General features: G+C 44.3%; 3 protein-coding genes across 4 annotated transcripts in view; 1 reads left to right on the top strand and 2 right to left on the bottom strand.

The window, feature by feature from the left end:
• Positions 1–2607, bottom strand: part of ddx27 (DEAD (Asp-Glu-Ala-Asp) box polypeptide 27) — a 7385-nt gene extending 4778 nt beyond the window's left edge. Inside the window, exons 1-8 of the mRNA XM_062460183.1 lie at positions 2274–2607; positions 1840–1992; positions 1512–1571; positions 1164–1380; positions 984–1036; positions 806–892; positions 415–520; positions 133–306 (exon numbers count right to left, since the gene is read on the bottom strand). Coding sequence (XP_062316167.1) covers positions 133–306; positions 415–520; positions 806–892; positions 984–1036; positions 1164–1380; positions 1512–1571; positions 1840–1992; positions 2274–2378 — 955 coding nt within the window. The 5' untranslated portion in view covers positions 2379–2607. The remainder of the gene's footprint in view (positions 1–132; positions 307–414; positions 521–805; positions 893–983; positions 1037–1163; positions 1381–1511; positions 1572–1839; positions 1993–2273) is intronic.
• A 407-nt stretch (positions 2608–3014) lies between these two features.
• Positions 3015–5521, bottom strand: snrpb (small nuclear ribonucleoprotein polypeptides B and B1). The gene is made up of 7 exons (XM_062460195.1): positions 5369–5521; positions 4645–4796; positions 4417–4528; positions 4102–4254; positions 3670–3799; positions 3306–3431; positions 3015–3201 (listed from the first exon to the last, which is right to left on the bottom strand). The coding sequence occupies exons 1-7, from the start codon at positions 5369–5371 to the stop codon at positions 3164–3166; spliced, it is 714 nt and encodes a 237-aa protein (XP_062316179.1). The 5' UTR covers positions 5372–5521; the 3' UTR covers positions 3015–3163.
• A 262-nt stretch (positions 5522–5783) lies between these two features.
• On the top strand, positions 5784–13712 carry LOC134019370 (E3 ubiquitin-protein ligase RNF182). 2 transcript variants are annotated; one of them, XM_062460216.1, is made up of 3 exons: positions 5784–6654; positions 8071–8184; positions 10958–13712. In XM_062460216.1, exon 3 carries the CDS (start codon positions 11863–11865, stop codon positions 12652–12654), a length of 792 nt encoding a protein of 263 aa, XP_062316200.1. In that variant the 5' UTR covers positions 5784–6654; positions 8071–8184; positions 10958–11862; the 3' UTR covers positions 12655–13712. The 2 variants fall into 2 exon arrangements, with proteins under 2 accessions (XP_062316200.1, XP_062316191.1); XM_062460207.1 differs by lacking the exon at positions 8071–8184.
• Positions 13713–14424: the final 712 nt, after the last annotated feature.

The raw sequence follows: 14424 nt of genomic DNA on the forward strand, positions 1-14424 counted from the left end.
CACTCAGCGCCCAGGATGACTCTCTTCATCATGAGACAGATTCGAGTGGCTGCGTATCTGTGGCGCGTGCGTCTGCATACATGTCATCCATTGAGGGTCAGTGAGAGGCGTGCCTTATGGCGGTCTACTGACCTACGGCCAAGCAGGTGGTGACGCTGGTGAACTGTGCCAGCTGGCGGGCCACCGCGTGAACCTGGATGCCCAACTCCCTGGTGGGCAACAGGACCAGCACCCTGGTCACCTGGTTCTGTCTGGGTTTATAGACCAGTCTTTCCAGCACGGGCAGCATGAACGCAGCCGTCTTTCCTGAAAGGAGAAGGAAGAAGATGGAGGAACGAGGGAAACGGGTGTGAAAAATGGCAGTTCCTGTGATGAGAAGGTTGACAAATATGAAAACACGAGGGTCTTTCCTACCAGTTCCGGTTGCAGCGCAGGCACAGATGTCCTTGCCCATTAGACCTACAGGTACACAGGCTTTCTGGATGGGTGTGGGCTGCTTGAACCCCATGGCTGTGATGGCCTGGTAATGTGGTGATGACAGACATGAACATGAAGTTATTAGAGGGGCAATCAGGAAACAGGCAATTTGAGATGTTCCATATCTACAGACCTGACCACATGCAGTACAGATTTCCATGACACTGTACATCCTCACATTCAACTACGTTCTACAATATATATATGGTATCTTTTTATTTGACACACGCAAACATCTATGATGAGTCAAATTTGGTACAAAAGAAAACAGGCTCTTAAAAGATAAAAGGTGTGTGTGTGTGGGTGTGTGTGTAAAACAAGAAGCTACCTTTAAAATGGGCCTGGAGAGGTTCATGTCCTGAAACATCAGCTTGTCATCGTAGCTGGAGGCATCTTCAAAGAACTCTTGAGGAGGCTGAGGGAAACCGTACAGAAGAGGAGAGCGGTTTGAAAACGTACTCGATGTGGGCAATGCTAATAACACCAAGCGTTTGTTTCATACTCACTTCCTCTCCTGTCTTCTTCTTCTTGCCTCGTTTTGCTTTCTCCCTTAAGGTATCTGTTACAAATGGAATCACATCAGCCGAGGGAAGTGTCACACTGGCCTTAAGACAAAGAGCAAAATCTTGGCCCTATGAATCATCCTTAGAGGAATCCACAGCCTCCATGTCCAGTGTGCCACCCACCTGCTTTGGTAAGAACCTCCTCGTCTCCTGAGGTGAACTCCTCCCCATCATCATCATCATCCTCATTGGAATCCTCACTCCCATCTCCAACGACTGGTTTCACATCATCACCTTCTTCCCCCTCTTCCTCTTCCTCCCCCTCGTCTTCATCATCCTCCATCTCCTTTTCATCAGCAACCTTATCCTCTGCGGTCCGAGTGACTGTCAAAGCCTTTTCCTGTTTACAGTCAAACAGATACAACATGTCGCCACATTCTAAGTAAAAAACGCTTCATAATTCCAGTAAATAACAGTACAGTGGAACTACAGCCATGTTTATATGTCCTCTCAAGTGACTGTGCGTCATACCTCGGTTTTACGTTTCTTCCGAACCTTCTCAATCTTCTCGTCCAATGTGGTGGGGGCTTTCTAAAGCACAACATGAGAGAGCATCACAATGTCAGCTTGGCAACATTAATCAGATGATTGGCATGTTATCTTGCTCACATGGTAACATGATGTATCTTGTTATGCTTCTATGGACTGAGATGCAAAAGAGGATGAGAATGAGAGAAACAGAGGGGGGGGGACCTCAGAATGCAAACTTTTAGCATTCGTCTGACAATGACCTTGAGAGCATCAAAGTATACAACATGATGAGTATGTAAAGATTCACTTGAAAAGGCTACCAGCATACCCTCTTTTTCAGCTGAGCCATAACATCAGCCATTGCCCAGTCCTCACTGTAGAGTCCATCTCTCTCTCCAAACTCAAAGTCGGTACTGAAGTCTCCAGCACCTCTGCCCTTCTGTGCAGCCTTTCTCTTCTTGTTCAGGACTATAGGTTGCTCCTACATCATGGAGAAGAAGCATCACCATATGAGCTGCATGTATCAAGAGTCACTGGATACTTGATCAGTTGTTTGAGATATGTTTCAATAGGAATGTGAACATCATGGTTGGCAAATTACAATTCGATACTACTGTGGTAAGTATGGAAAATATTCTACTTAGCTATAACGCGGACACCCATGGCATTATTAAATAATCTATCTACATCGAATCGAGCCTTGACCTTTAAATACATCAGTTTTGAAACATATATTTTTTTTAAACTATATCCCACACTTACATCTTCGTTGTCAGATTCTGAATCAGGATCTTCTGGCACATCCTCGTCATCCTGGATGGTTCCGATTAGGTCTAAATGAGACAGCATGCTGCCACTGTGGAGCATGGAAACGAGGGAACCTACCTAGCTAACGTTACTATAGCTTAGATTGTCTTGGCAGTCCCTGCAAAAGCAGCGAACCCTCTTGCGTTGAACTGTTCGGCGAAACAGTCCACTCACGGTTTGTCTGTTTGAAACACGTATTTCAAAACTTCATTAGCGATAATCAAACTTGTATTGGAGATGCCACTGCTGTAGTGTTCACACGTGTTGACGGATGGGACGTCGCTACAGAACTACGACTTCCGGTTTGTTCGCAGAGTCGGCGTTGCACTGCTGCCCTCTATCGACCTAGACAGTAAGACCACTTTGTTTTTTCATGAATCTCAAGTATTAAATTGTTCCTGAAGACTGACATCTCATCGCTACTAATGCAGGGACTGCCAAGACAATCTTAGCTATAGTAACGTTAGCAAGCGAGATGTACTGTACTGAATTTAACTCAAGGACACTTTACAAATGCAGTGCCAGTCCAAAGGTTGACTGAAGTGTGATGTGGAGCATAGTAGCAAGCCTTTCAAAAACTTCATTAATGCCACATGAAATGCATTTCTTAGCAGATATTTATTAAACCACCAATCTGTACAGGCCACATTTGAATATGAGGCTCATTTGGCCACAGTCAATAAAGCAGGAAATAAATCATTGTTAAAAACAAAATTGTCCATCAGACACTTTATTTAAAAAAGCAAAACACAAATACAAAAGTCGGAACTATACAATAGCTCAGTGTGACAGATCTGGAAGGAAGGGCGACGGAAAAAAACAGCCCTTCAGTCCAGTGGAGGGGTTCAGGGTCTAGGAGGGCGCATACCTGGGGGTGGGGGACCTAGAACAGAGAGCAACAAGTCAGCAAGTTTAAACTGCACTGGGTGCTCATGTTTGGAACACATCTCATGAGACCAAGCAACACTAAATGAAGGCCATGCTTACCTCTCATGCCAGGGGGGGGTGGTCTCATTCCTGGAGGAGGCATGCCCATTGGTGCACCTCTGCCAGGGGGCATTCCCATTGGTGGCCCCATTGGTGGTCTCATGCCTGGGGGTGGGCCCATCATGCCTAAAAACAAAACAAAGATTACTTTATGCTCTAGTACTTATATTGAGCCTGATAACTCAGGGTGTTGAGTATTGGTTGAGGGGCTCAGAGTAATCCTGCTTTCAAATAGCTTCAACATCATCGTTCAGCTGATGAAAATCATCACTGCCAAATCAACCAAGACTCAATTATCCAGTGAGCACCTTTTTAAGAATGTCTAACCAGACACCAAGGAGGCCTCTGGGTACAAGTCTCTTACCAGGAGGAGGTGCACCACGGCCCATTGGGGGAGGCCCTCCCCTGCCTGGGGGGTACTGTGTCGGGGCCCCAGCAATGCTGGCTCCAGCTGCTGCTGCTGCCACTGTTCCTCTGCCCTGGGGGGTCATCACCTTTGGGGAGAGGGGGAAGGGGGGGGAATTAACGCAGACAGAAATTGAAATACAGAAAACCACAAACTCCCATGGGTAATGGCCCAAGTAGTTCATCTTGGCTCAGTGTAATCCTGCTTCAATTGGCTTCAACATCATAGTTCAGCTCAAATGAAATCATCCCTGCCAAGGAAAGTGTCATGACCAAAAAGCCCCACGATCTGAACTCGATCCCCACCACACAAGTTAAACAAAATTGCAGCTCAGATTTCAGATCACGTAACTCAAACCTCAGAGTCGAGAGACTAGTCATGCCAATGTACCTGCTGCGAAGGCCCTCCTACTCCTCTGACGGGGCCTGCCAGGCCTGCAGGAGCCTGGGGCATGGGGGCGCCAGCAGGGACACCTCTGCCGGCTGCCCTGCCCACACCTGGACCTCCTGCCACACCAGCAAGGGGCACGCGGGCAATACCAGTCTAGGGAGAACAGTTTTGAGTTAGTCGCGCATCTCAATATTCCATTTTGGCCCTCATATCAAATGTATATAGACAGACACACTACAATGGCTACAGTGTTGTGATTTTATAGAAGCGGTTCTTGATAAGACATGACCATTTCAGGAGAGGATATAGACTTACATCTTTAGGTGGTGGTCCCTCAACAGTCATGGAGACCAAGTTTTCCCCTCTCAGAAGGACCAATCCCAGCACTCTCTTCTCCTCACGTTCAGGCTGCTTTGAATTTTTAGGCCTAGTTAAACACAAGAGGGATTAGGTTATTGCTGATATATTTCAGGGAATTGCTCCTAGAACAACCGTCCAAAACTCACACGTATGATATGCTCCCCAGATTTCAAACCCACTTACTTGATCTTTCTGAACTCATCACAGTCGCACAAAATGAGGTTCATGTGTTTGTCAAACGCCTTGAATGTCCCAATAAAGATGCGCCCATCCTGCAGAATGCACCGCATTCTGTAGTCGATGTGCTGCAACATCTTGCTACTCTTTCCAACCGTCTGAGAAGAGAACAAACACAAATCAGTAACACCATCGAACAAGGTCATTTCCTTGTGTCCAAATGCATCCGGATTGATTTTCGACGACCAAGCTGATTAAAGTGGTTAAACTGTTTTAAAACATGGTTCAGGGCTCAGTGTAATCCTGCTTCATTGGCTTCAACATCATTGTTTAGCTCAAATGAAATCATCATTGCCGAGACCAATTTGATATAACGTTACTCATTTGCGAGCAAGCTAATGGGAGCTAGCATCTGGTAGCTAGTCTACGAGTCTACTGGTGTAACTGGTTAACTTGCTAGTTTTGTTATTAACCATTCCACTTGTACACACGATCACCATTATGCACATGGCCGGAGTTCACGGAAAACTATTAACATTTAAGCTTAGCTTACTGCAAGGATTTGCTAAATGCTTAAGGTAATGGGAATGAATGGCTGCAACAATGGCCCTACGTTGCTCAGACGTTCTCAATCCCACCGTATTTTCAGACATTTTAAACTTTTGTAAAACAAAAATATCACCTTAGACAAGACAAATATATTTGAATTAGGTCACAAACGACGCCTTACCATGGTTGCAGTTCTGATGGCTCCGATATAGGTCGGATCACGCCACACAAAATCAAAAAATTGACCCGCGAAGCTCCCTGTTCAGGGCTGCCAGGTCCGTCTTTATCTCAAAGTTGAAGGAAATGACGACAGCCGTGCGACCGAACACTCGTCTGTTGGTATCGTTTAATGGAGTTCGGGAACCACACTGATTTTCTCCACACCGCCACTATGTGGACAAAAGAGCAACCCGTAGATTGGAAGTTAAGAAGGTATGCATTTAAACAGGATTTCAGACACTTTTAAGTAAATAATTTGTTAACGGAAATATATCAACGCAGGAGAAACATTTAGCCTATTATTTGCTCACATGGTAGCCCATTTGGTTCCGGGCTTGTTCACTCTTTCTTTGCAACTATGTCCTTCTCCTTAAATGTTTTTTACCTGCTGAACTGGCATCGCTAGTGGTGGAAGTCTTTGTAGCCAATATGTGTTGTGGTAAATAGTTGGTAGGTGTTCATTTCTGGTTTACAGGTTTAAAACAAAGGAAAAGTAGCTCCAGTAATGTTTTTCTTTGAGGAAGTGTTTGTTAGAAATATGTGTGAACAGGACCAACCTAAATCGCGTTTTGTGGTCAAAACCACTTTGCTTATCTGTAAAACTTCACCTGGTGGCTGGAGGAGGCTTGAGTATGAATAGGTTTTCTATTTATAACCAGAACATTGAAAAGGTCATCCTATTTGGCGTAGTTAATAGGGCAAGTTAATAGGTATGTTTACTAGAATGAAGCGTGGGCAGTCCTTTGTTTATATGATTGACTCTAAAATCCATATTGATAGGCTGCTGTTGCAAAGCATACGTCGTATTTTCCAGCATGCACAAAAACAGACGGGGTTAGGTCTAGCAATATGCACAAAAAAGATGAGTGATGGAAAGGTGTTATGAATCAACAGCACACATGCCTGTCTGTGATGTAGGGCCTAAGTAAATAATTGACATTTATTGGGATACCGCAACCATAGGTTGTCCTATAGGTTATAGACTGTTCAAGTCCGTCGCAGCTTGCACTTGTAACTGTTGCCACAGCAACCACTGAGGAGAAATCTGTGCCGGTCCTGATGCTACCGCGCGCTACCGCATTGAGGGGGATGTAGCAGTCAGACTCGGACAGATGGGACCTCGAGATCGACAGTGACTCACCGACAGTGCCACAGGGAGGAGAGAGCGTGGCGGCGACAAGACTCATTTATCTTAGACCTTGACGGAAGACACGATTACACGTTTATCAGGTTGCTTACGGATCATAGGTGAGTGCAAAAAATCTGCGGCGAATAGGTCATTGGTTTAGTGAATCAACTAGCCTGCTGAATGTTAATGAGGATTGCGACTTTTTCATTAGTGTTGATATTAATTTATCTTAAAGTAGCCTTTAGGCTAGTTCTGGCTTAGCAAAAACCTTCTCTTGTTTTGCAAATAGAGAAACCAGTTCATGCGTCCTATGCAGTACCCTATATGCTGTGAGTCTGTTGCGTGTATTTACTTAGGTACCGAGGAGTAGGCAACAGGCCGCCTGACATTTGTTGGTGAGAAAAATGATATCGTTATTTTGCCTAAAGCAACATAAAACCATGAAAACTTATCTCCAGAGCTACTTTCTTAAATGCAATGACACATTTCAAGATTATCAACCAGCCTGCATCATGCACGTTTTGTTGGCTGCAGGGATTTGTGAAAAAACAATACAGCAAATGTATTATTTTCATATCTTGTTATTTACATTTTACTTGTATGCTATTATAATTTTTTGTTTATCTTCTTTGGCCTCCTTGAGTTGTTTAGTTTGTTTCTGATTCAATCAAACAGGTATGAAATAAATCATTCTTTATGGGATGAAAATCAAGTCACAAATTCTAAACCATTCCTTTTAAATTAAACATTTGTATTTAGTTGTCAGTCTATAGCTTAGTTCATAAAGCATACCAGTCAACATACCATATAGGTACATGCAATTGTCAATTAAAGAGGCCATGTCTGCTTCATGCTTGTAACTTGCATTGCTGTCTATTTTTCAAAAGTTAGATTGAGCACTTATGGGGCCCATTTTATTTCCTTGTATCTATATATAACAGAGATTTGAGTTAGTCGAAGGTTGTTATGCAGGATTGGAGCAGAGAGGTTGACCAGTCCTCCCAGGTGCAGTCCCTATCAACCTGTCCCATCACATCAACACAGACATGAGGGTGGTACTCTTGAGGCAAAGCAAGAGTGTGTCACATGACATACTGTATGACCAGGATAACTGAAGACTTCAAACCTGTTTCTGTTTGTCCTTTTGTAGACCCGCAGAAAAGACTAAAGTCTAGTTGTTTTCATTGTTTGGAAATAGACATGGTTTAGTTTCTGATGCAATAAAACTCCACTTTGTAAATATTGTTGACTTCAGCACAGATTCTAGCATGACTAGAATAAAAAAGCCTCCCTATCTTTTGCAGATTTATATCCAGTGCATTAATTGCTTTGTTAATTTTCCCTTATCGTTTCACAACACTGTCTCTCTCACTGTCATGCGTGAGATCTGATCTCCCTTAACAAGGCTGTAGGGACCTGTTATTTCGAAATAGATGAGAATTAAACATCATCATGAAAGATTAATACACAAGGGCTCTCTGTCTTGCATCCTTTTTCAAAGCTCCGCTTTGATCGTCCATCTTTTATTCCCTCAGCTCATCGCTCATCTCACACACCATGCACAGGAGTTGTCACAGTAGAGGGAGATGGCGAGGGTACCTTCTCAGCACGGGCTTTCATCAACCCATAGGATTACTGACCAGCAACCTGTGAGCCCATGTGAAAGCATCTTGTGTTTTGTTCTGCATCCCACTTACGATGATAACTAACTGTCATTGCATTTCGTCGCTTGTAGGAGGAAATGTCGCTATGAAAACATTATTGTTCTATTCCCTTTAACAAACATGCGTCCCTGTACCTGTAGGTAGTGCACGGACTGCACAGTGACAGTTGGCAGGGAGTGGCTTTAGGAGAGCCAGGCAGAGAGCACTGGCTGCCAAGTAGAGACCAGGGGCAAAGATGGCATTGTGTTGTTGATCCACCACCACACTGGCTTCCTGGCCAGTCCCTCCTGAAATAGCAGGCTTCAGGTCAGGCTCAGTACCACCTTGAACATGGAGTAAACACAACTAAAGGAACCACAGGATGTCGTGATGGCATCATGAAATATGTGATAAGGGATGAAATAAATGCCCTAGAAGAGGACAGTTATCTTTATGTAGTGGGCAAGGCACACATCAAGGAATTTATTGCTGCTTGACATTTAATTAAACAAAGGTTGATTTTGTCCAGCTTCCAGCTTTATTGGTTTTGTGATATGACAGTACATTTAGGTTTGTTGAAGAGAGCCATTAAATGCAACTATTGCCTGTTTACCTCCTCATAATTCTGCCTGTGTGGAACTCCCCCACGGAACACCACACATGCACACACCCTCATGCGTAAACATACACACGACCAGTAGGTCAGTTAATCAGATAAGAACACAAATTTGCTTTGTGTCAGCAGGCGCTCTGCAAATAAGTACACCAATGTCAAATGGCTGGGGTGAACATCATTATAAGCAAAGACATGACGGCAAATTCTTCTCGAGTAGCTCTGTTGTCTACGGCACTCCAGTCAGAGTGTGAGTGTTTGAACACGGCAGCCACTGAATGATGGCGGCATTCTTCAACCTGCCTTCTGCCTGCCGTGTGCCCTCTGTAGTGTAAGACAGTAATCGGTTTTGTGGTTGGTTTTCTCTAAGAGTGGAAACCACATTTGAATGGTAAACCCACAATCTGGTTTTGCAGATCTAAAGAGAGCAAGCCTTCTATTTCCTGTTCTTACCCCACTTCTTATCTTCGGGCCTATATTTATCAAGGCTGACGATAGCCCTGTCCAAATATTGGCTCATAGAGAATGAGCTATAATTACCTTGTGTCCGCAACTGAAGCTGTTTGGAAACTTCTGTTTATGCACAATGATCAGCCAGAGAAATACAGACACAGATACACGCTCACACATTAGCACTTTACTTCATTACAGGGATGAATATGGTCTGGCCTGTTACAATGTGTCCCTTCAGGATATGTAGGTAATTACATTACAGCAGGGCCTGTCTTCAGCCACCTCCATCCCATATTGACCCACTGGCTTTCATTCAAAGAATGGTCTTCATTTATTCATGTAACCTTTCATTTTTCTCTCCCTAAAGCCTGAGAGACAAACCTGCCACCCAATGTCTTTATCATGATTGGTACTTGTTGCCTGTACCTTTTATCTATCTCTGCCCCTCTCTTCCTCTCTCTTCCCCTCTCTCACTCTTCCTTTCTCCCTCCTCTCCCCCTGCTATCTCGGATGAAAATGGGGGGTGTTATATAAAGCAGCCAGTGTATCCCCAAGCTGTACAGGATGACTATTTATAGGCCCAGCTCAGATTCTAACAACCTGTGCCAAGGAAAAGAAACACAGGACGAGTGAAGGCGACGAAAGTGTTAAATAATGAGAGAACAAGCAGCGAGAGAAGTGTAATCTGTGTTCTGTTAGCGCGCTGGTGAGCTGCGTCTCTCTCTGCTACCCACTGGTGAAGGCGTTCCTTCCTAAATGACATTCTGATGTGTGAGTCATCGTCTCTGTGAAATAAAGATGAGAGAGAGAGAGGGGGGGGGGGGGAGGGGGAGGGGGGGGAAGACGCCTTCCTGCCCTGGTTACCGTGGATGCTTGTTGGCCAGCTACCCAACCCAATGTTTTGATACCTAGCCTAATACTGATACGCAAAGAAGCGCGCAGCTGATCGTGTTTTCTTTCTATCTCGAGCCTCGCATGGATCCACAGGCGTCCATCAATCTCTACTTCCCCCCCCTCCCTTCCTCCATCTCTCCCTCCCTCTCTTCACACAGGGCTGCCAAGCCCTCGTCTCTATGACGTCAGCATGTGTACATGAAGACCCTGACAGAGAGGGAGAGATGGATGGAGAGAGTATGAATTGAAGGGTTAACTGTAAAGTATGGTTGCTTTGTAGCTTTGTCAGCTTGGGGGCCATGTTATTGGAGGGCACAGTTACAGCTTTGGACATGGAGGTCCCCCCTGTGGTCATTATGCGGGAATGAACCACACTAAGAGGATTACTGCTGCAGCATGAATGACATTGGATGACCTACAGCACAAGATGAAAATGCTTCTTTATTGAATGAACTATCATGATCTAATAGAATACTTGTATGATTGCTAAATCATCATTTGGGGGTTTAAAATAGTGCAGATTAGAAAACAGTAGAAAACCAAAGGACATGCAATAACGGTGCAATTTTCCCTCAGGGATCAATAAAGTTTCTGTCTGTCAATCAATCAATTGAATTATGAATCTACGTATCTATATATCTATCATTCTATGGGTATGCACTTATAAAGACTTTCTTCCTGTATTTCTCATGATAGACAGGCTAGTTCTAACAATATGAACATCAAACTACAGTGCATGTCTGCTAGATGGCAGTACACTAAAATGCAATTGTATGGATTTGTTTACCAGTTCATCAGCCCTGTGTGTTTTCTCCCCAGGTGAGAACACAATGCTGGATCTACTCCCCCGATAAGACCACCTCTACACTCTTGTAGCGCCCGAACCAAACTCCAACTTCTCCTCAACACCCATGGATATACAAAGGATGCAACATCTTTGTCCTTTGATACTGTGAGAAAGAGTTACAAAGTCTAACATGAAAATGTTTTTATCTCCTTACACTGTTAATTTATTTTCGTTGGACTTTGCCTTTAATGAGGACTTTGAAAAAAGGGTTGTTGTCTCCATGAAGGGTTGAAATGCATGCTGTAACAAAGATAGCGCCAGATCTGCAGCTGTTAGGTTTGCAGAGAAACAATGAGACCAGTCAGTTTTAGGTTGCTTGGCAGAGGTTGGCATAAGTTTGGGGCCAGTGTAACCTGTTAAATTACAAACTTTGTCTTCCCATTCCTCTGCTGTCAAAAGATAAGCTTGCGCTATTGATATATTCTGCAACAAAAAAAACTTTTTACATGAATGCATGAACTGTGAACATAGTGAATTCAGGGTATTCAGGATTTTCCAGGGCTTGCCAAAAAGAAATCAGGTAATTTCATTCAATGTTTTGTTGATAAAATATATTTGTAATTTAATGTGAATGTATCTATCAAATATTTCTGTGAAAAGCTGTAAACTACATTATTATCTGTGACTTGAATTAAGCCTACCCCAAATCTTGCAACTTTCCAAGTGGAATAACACTCTCTAAAAGTATGCTACATATCTTCACTCTTGAAAGAATCTTGAATCAGGGACAAAACCCAGAGAGACCATAAACCGCTGTTGAAACTGCTCTAAGATCACTTTGGAACATTAACAGCCACATTCCCCAGCTGCCCAATAACTCCCATCCTCACCTACATTCCTTCCTGGCTCGCTGCTGTGCATCACTTCCTCTCTCAGGATGAGCCAGAAGCTGGAGGTGGAGACAGGGGAGGGCTGCCAATCTCTGGTCTACACTGTGGAGGAACTTGAGTGTAAGATCTGCTACAACCGCTACGACACACGCACGCGCAAGCCCAAGGTGCTGGGCTGCCTGCACCGCGTCTGTGCCAAATGTCTGAAGAAGATAGTGGAGATGGGCGACTCCTCCCCCAGCCTCATCAGCTGCCCCTTCTGCCGCCATGAGACCCACGTCCCGGACGAGGAGATCTGGCTGATGCAGGACGACAGCAACATCCTGGCCATCCTGACCTACCAGGACCGAGCCAGGAAGGGTGGCTCCGCCCCGGCCGGGGAGGTGCTCCTGACCCCCAACAGCCTGGGTGGCGAGGTGGGCGGAGGTGGAGGAGGGGGTGGCTGTGTGACTGGCAGCAGAGACCAATCGCACAGCTCCTCAGACTGTCTGGTCATCACCATCATGGAGGTCCCGGGGGAATCCCAGTCGTCCGACTCCATGAGCATGCTCAACATGGTCCGGCTGTATCGGCCGCCCAGCCTGGACTCACTGCCCTGCCACCTGCCGGTGCAGAAGTGTCGCGCCTGGACCTCGCGGAGCTTCCCCCGCTTCCTGCTGGGTGTGCTGTGTCTCGTCTACTTCAGCTCCCTGCCGCTGGGCATCTACCTGCTGATGATCCAGCAGCTGACCCTGGGCGTGATCCTGGTCAGCCTGGTGCCCACCACCCTGGTCCTCTGTGTCTTCTATGGCTTCTGCCAATGCCTGTGCCATGAGATCATGGAGTCCATAGCCACATAGCACCATTTCTTACAGTAAGGGTTGGGGTCAATTCTAATTTAAATCAAATTTAGCTGATGAGAGGAACTGAAAACAACTTCTTTTAATTGGAGGGATGAAAAACCTAATTTAAAAGCAGACTTTAAAAACAAATTATAAACTGAATTCTGAATGTATTAGGATTTAATAGTAATTAGTGTTGACCCCAACCCTGGCTCATAAGGACTCCTTAATCCCGCAACCATAGACCTGGATAGAAATAGTATATGTTTTCACATGCATGAAAAAGATAATGTGCTGCTGATTTAGTTTGCCCAGAACAAAAACATCCCCAAATGCAGACCTTGCACTCAGATCCATCTGGGAAAACAAAATCTGGCACATCCATCTAAAAGAACACATATCCTATTGATACCCTGGTTTTTCCAAGTACTTACAAATCTCTGGACTTAGCGAGCCCTGTAAAACACCAAGCCAAATCAATCACCGCTACCCTTTCCTTTGTAAGATACCTCCCTATCCACCCCAATTTTCCACCTCTGAAAATACCAGCACTTAACTGATATGACTGCTCATGGATCTGTCTGTCGGGCTTTTCTTTTGAGGCAGGGAAGTGGAGAGGCAAGCCTGTGTACGAGAAGGCCCAGCCATCCTAAACATTTTTCTACAACACAGCTCAACCTGCATCAGACTGCTGTTCGATGTTTGTGTTAATTCTAGTACCCGAATGGGCCTGACTTCTTATTAAGCTGTTAAGATCACTGTCACTATATTGGAGAATACGTTCCTCTATCTTGTACTATAATGGTCCCTTACTGCAGAGAGTGTTTAATCTACTGTAATGGAACCCCCATCTGCTACTCTTGGGTACATTATTTTGATACTCCATAGGTAAAGGATGTATTCAGTCATACAGCATAGTTTCCATGTATACTGTTAAAGTTCCTAGTTGCCTTCGTAAGGCATGTCTGTCCTGCAGTAACTAAACGTTGTATAATGAATTTGTCTGTGGCAATGCAATGGGAATGGACAAACCGCCTAAACTGTTACTAGATATTTAAAATAAAGATTCAAAACAATTTGGGGAAAAGGATTATTTGATGATATCACTGTCACATCTAATTTCTCAGTTAACTGACTCCAAAATTAGCAGTGATGTACTCAATGCAACTGATATCCCAATACACGTCTATCATTATAAATTAAACAACTGGTAAACATGGCATCTTGCATCATCCTAACAAGCGTATAAAATCAGACCAGTATAATTAAAATAGTCCCACAAGATTATTGGTACCAAAATATTATTCCCTGCAAGGACATCAATGTTCCATCTGATCCCTGGTGAAAAAGTGGACCATTTGGTAAAGTGTGAGTCACTTGAGCAGGTTCCATTGCCACAGGCCTGCTCTGCTGTCATGCTGACGTTTGGCTACCACAATGAGCTAATTTTAGTGCAGTTGCTCTGGTGACCTGGCACATGGGAGCAAACTCATGGCATTATAGGATCTCCACAGATTCACAAAGCTTTACAAGTAGTTAAACTGTAATTATCACTTGTAAGTAAAACAAGAAGCACCGGTCTGGCACGCAGCTATTAAAGCCAGATCAAACCGCACATATACTTATAAATGTACAGATCAGTCACACAATCAATCACAAAAACTAGCTACACATGATTAACACTGAAAGTTAGTTGCACCGAACAACCGCTTTCTATGTGTGTTATTACAAGATTGGTCGATTTTTCTGAATGACAATGAGGTGTAGTAGAGGTCTTCCCTATCAGCC

This window comes from Osmerus eperlanus, chromosome 1, assembly GCF_963692335.1.
Source record: "Osmerus eperlanus chromosome 1, fOsmEpe2.1, whole genome shotgun sequence".
Lineage (NCBI taxonomy): Eukaryota > Metazoa > Chordata > Actinopteri > Osmeriformes > Osmeridae > Osmerus > Osmerus eperlanus.

Bases quoted from the DNA above. Each gene is read 5' to 3' on its own strand.
- snrpb (XM_062460195.1), bottom strand. The intron at 4,255-4,416 runs GTAAGTCTATAT...TGTTCTCCCTAG, and splicing joins AGGGACCACCACCTAAAGAT to ACTGGTATTGCCCGCGTGCC. The intron at 3,432-3,669 runs GTAAGAGACTTG...TTTTGTTTTTAG, and splicing joins CCGTGGTGCACCTCCTCCTG to GCATGATGGGCCCACCCCCA.
- LOC134019370 (XM_062460216.1), top strand. From the start codon at position 11,863: ATGAGCCAGAAGCTGGAGGTGGAGACAGGGGAGGGCTGCCAATCTCTG.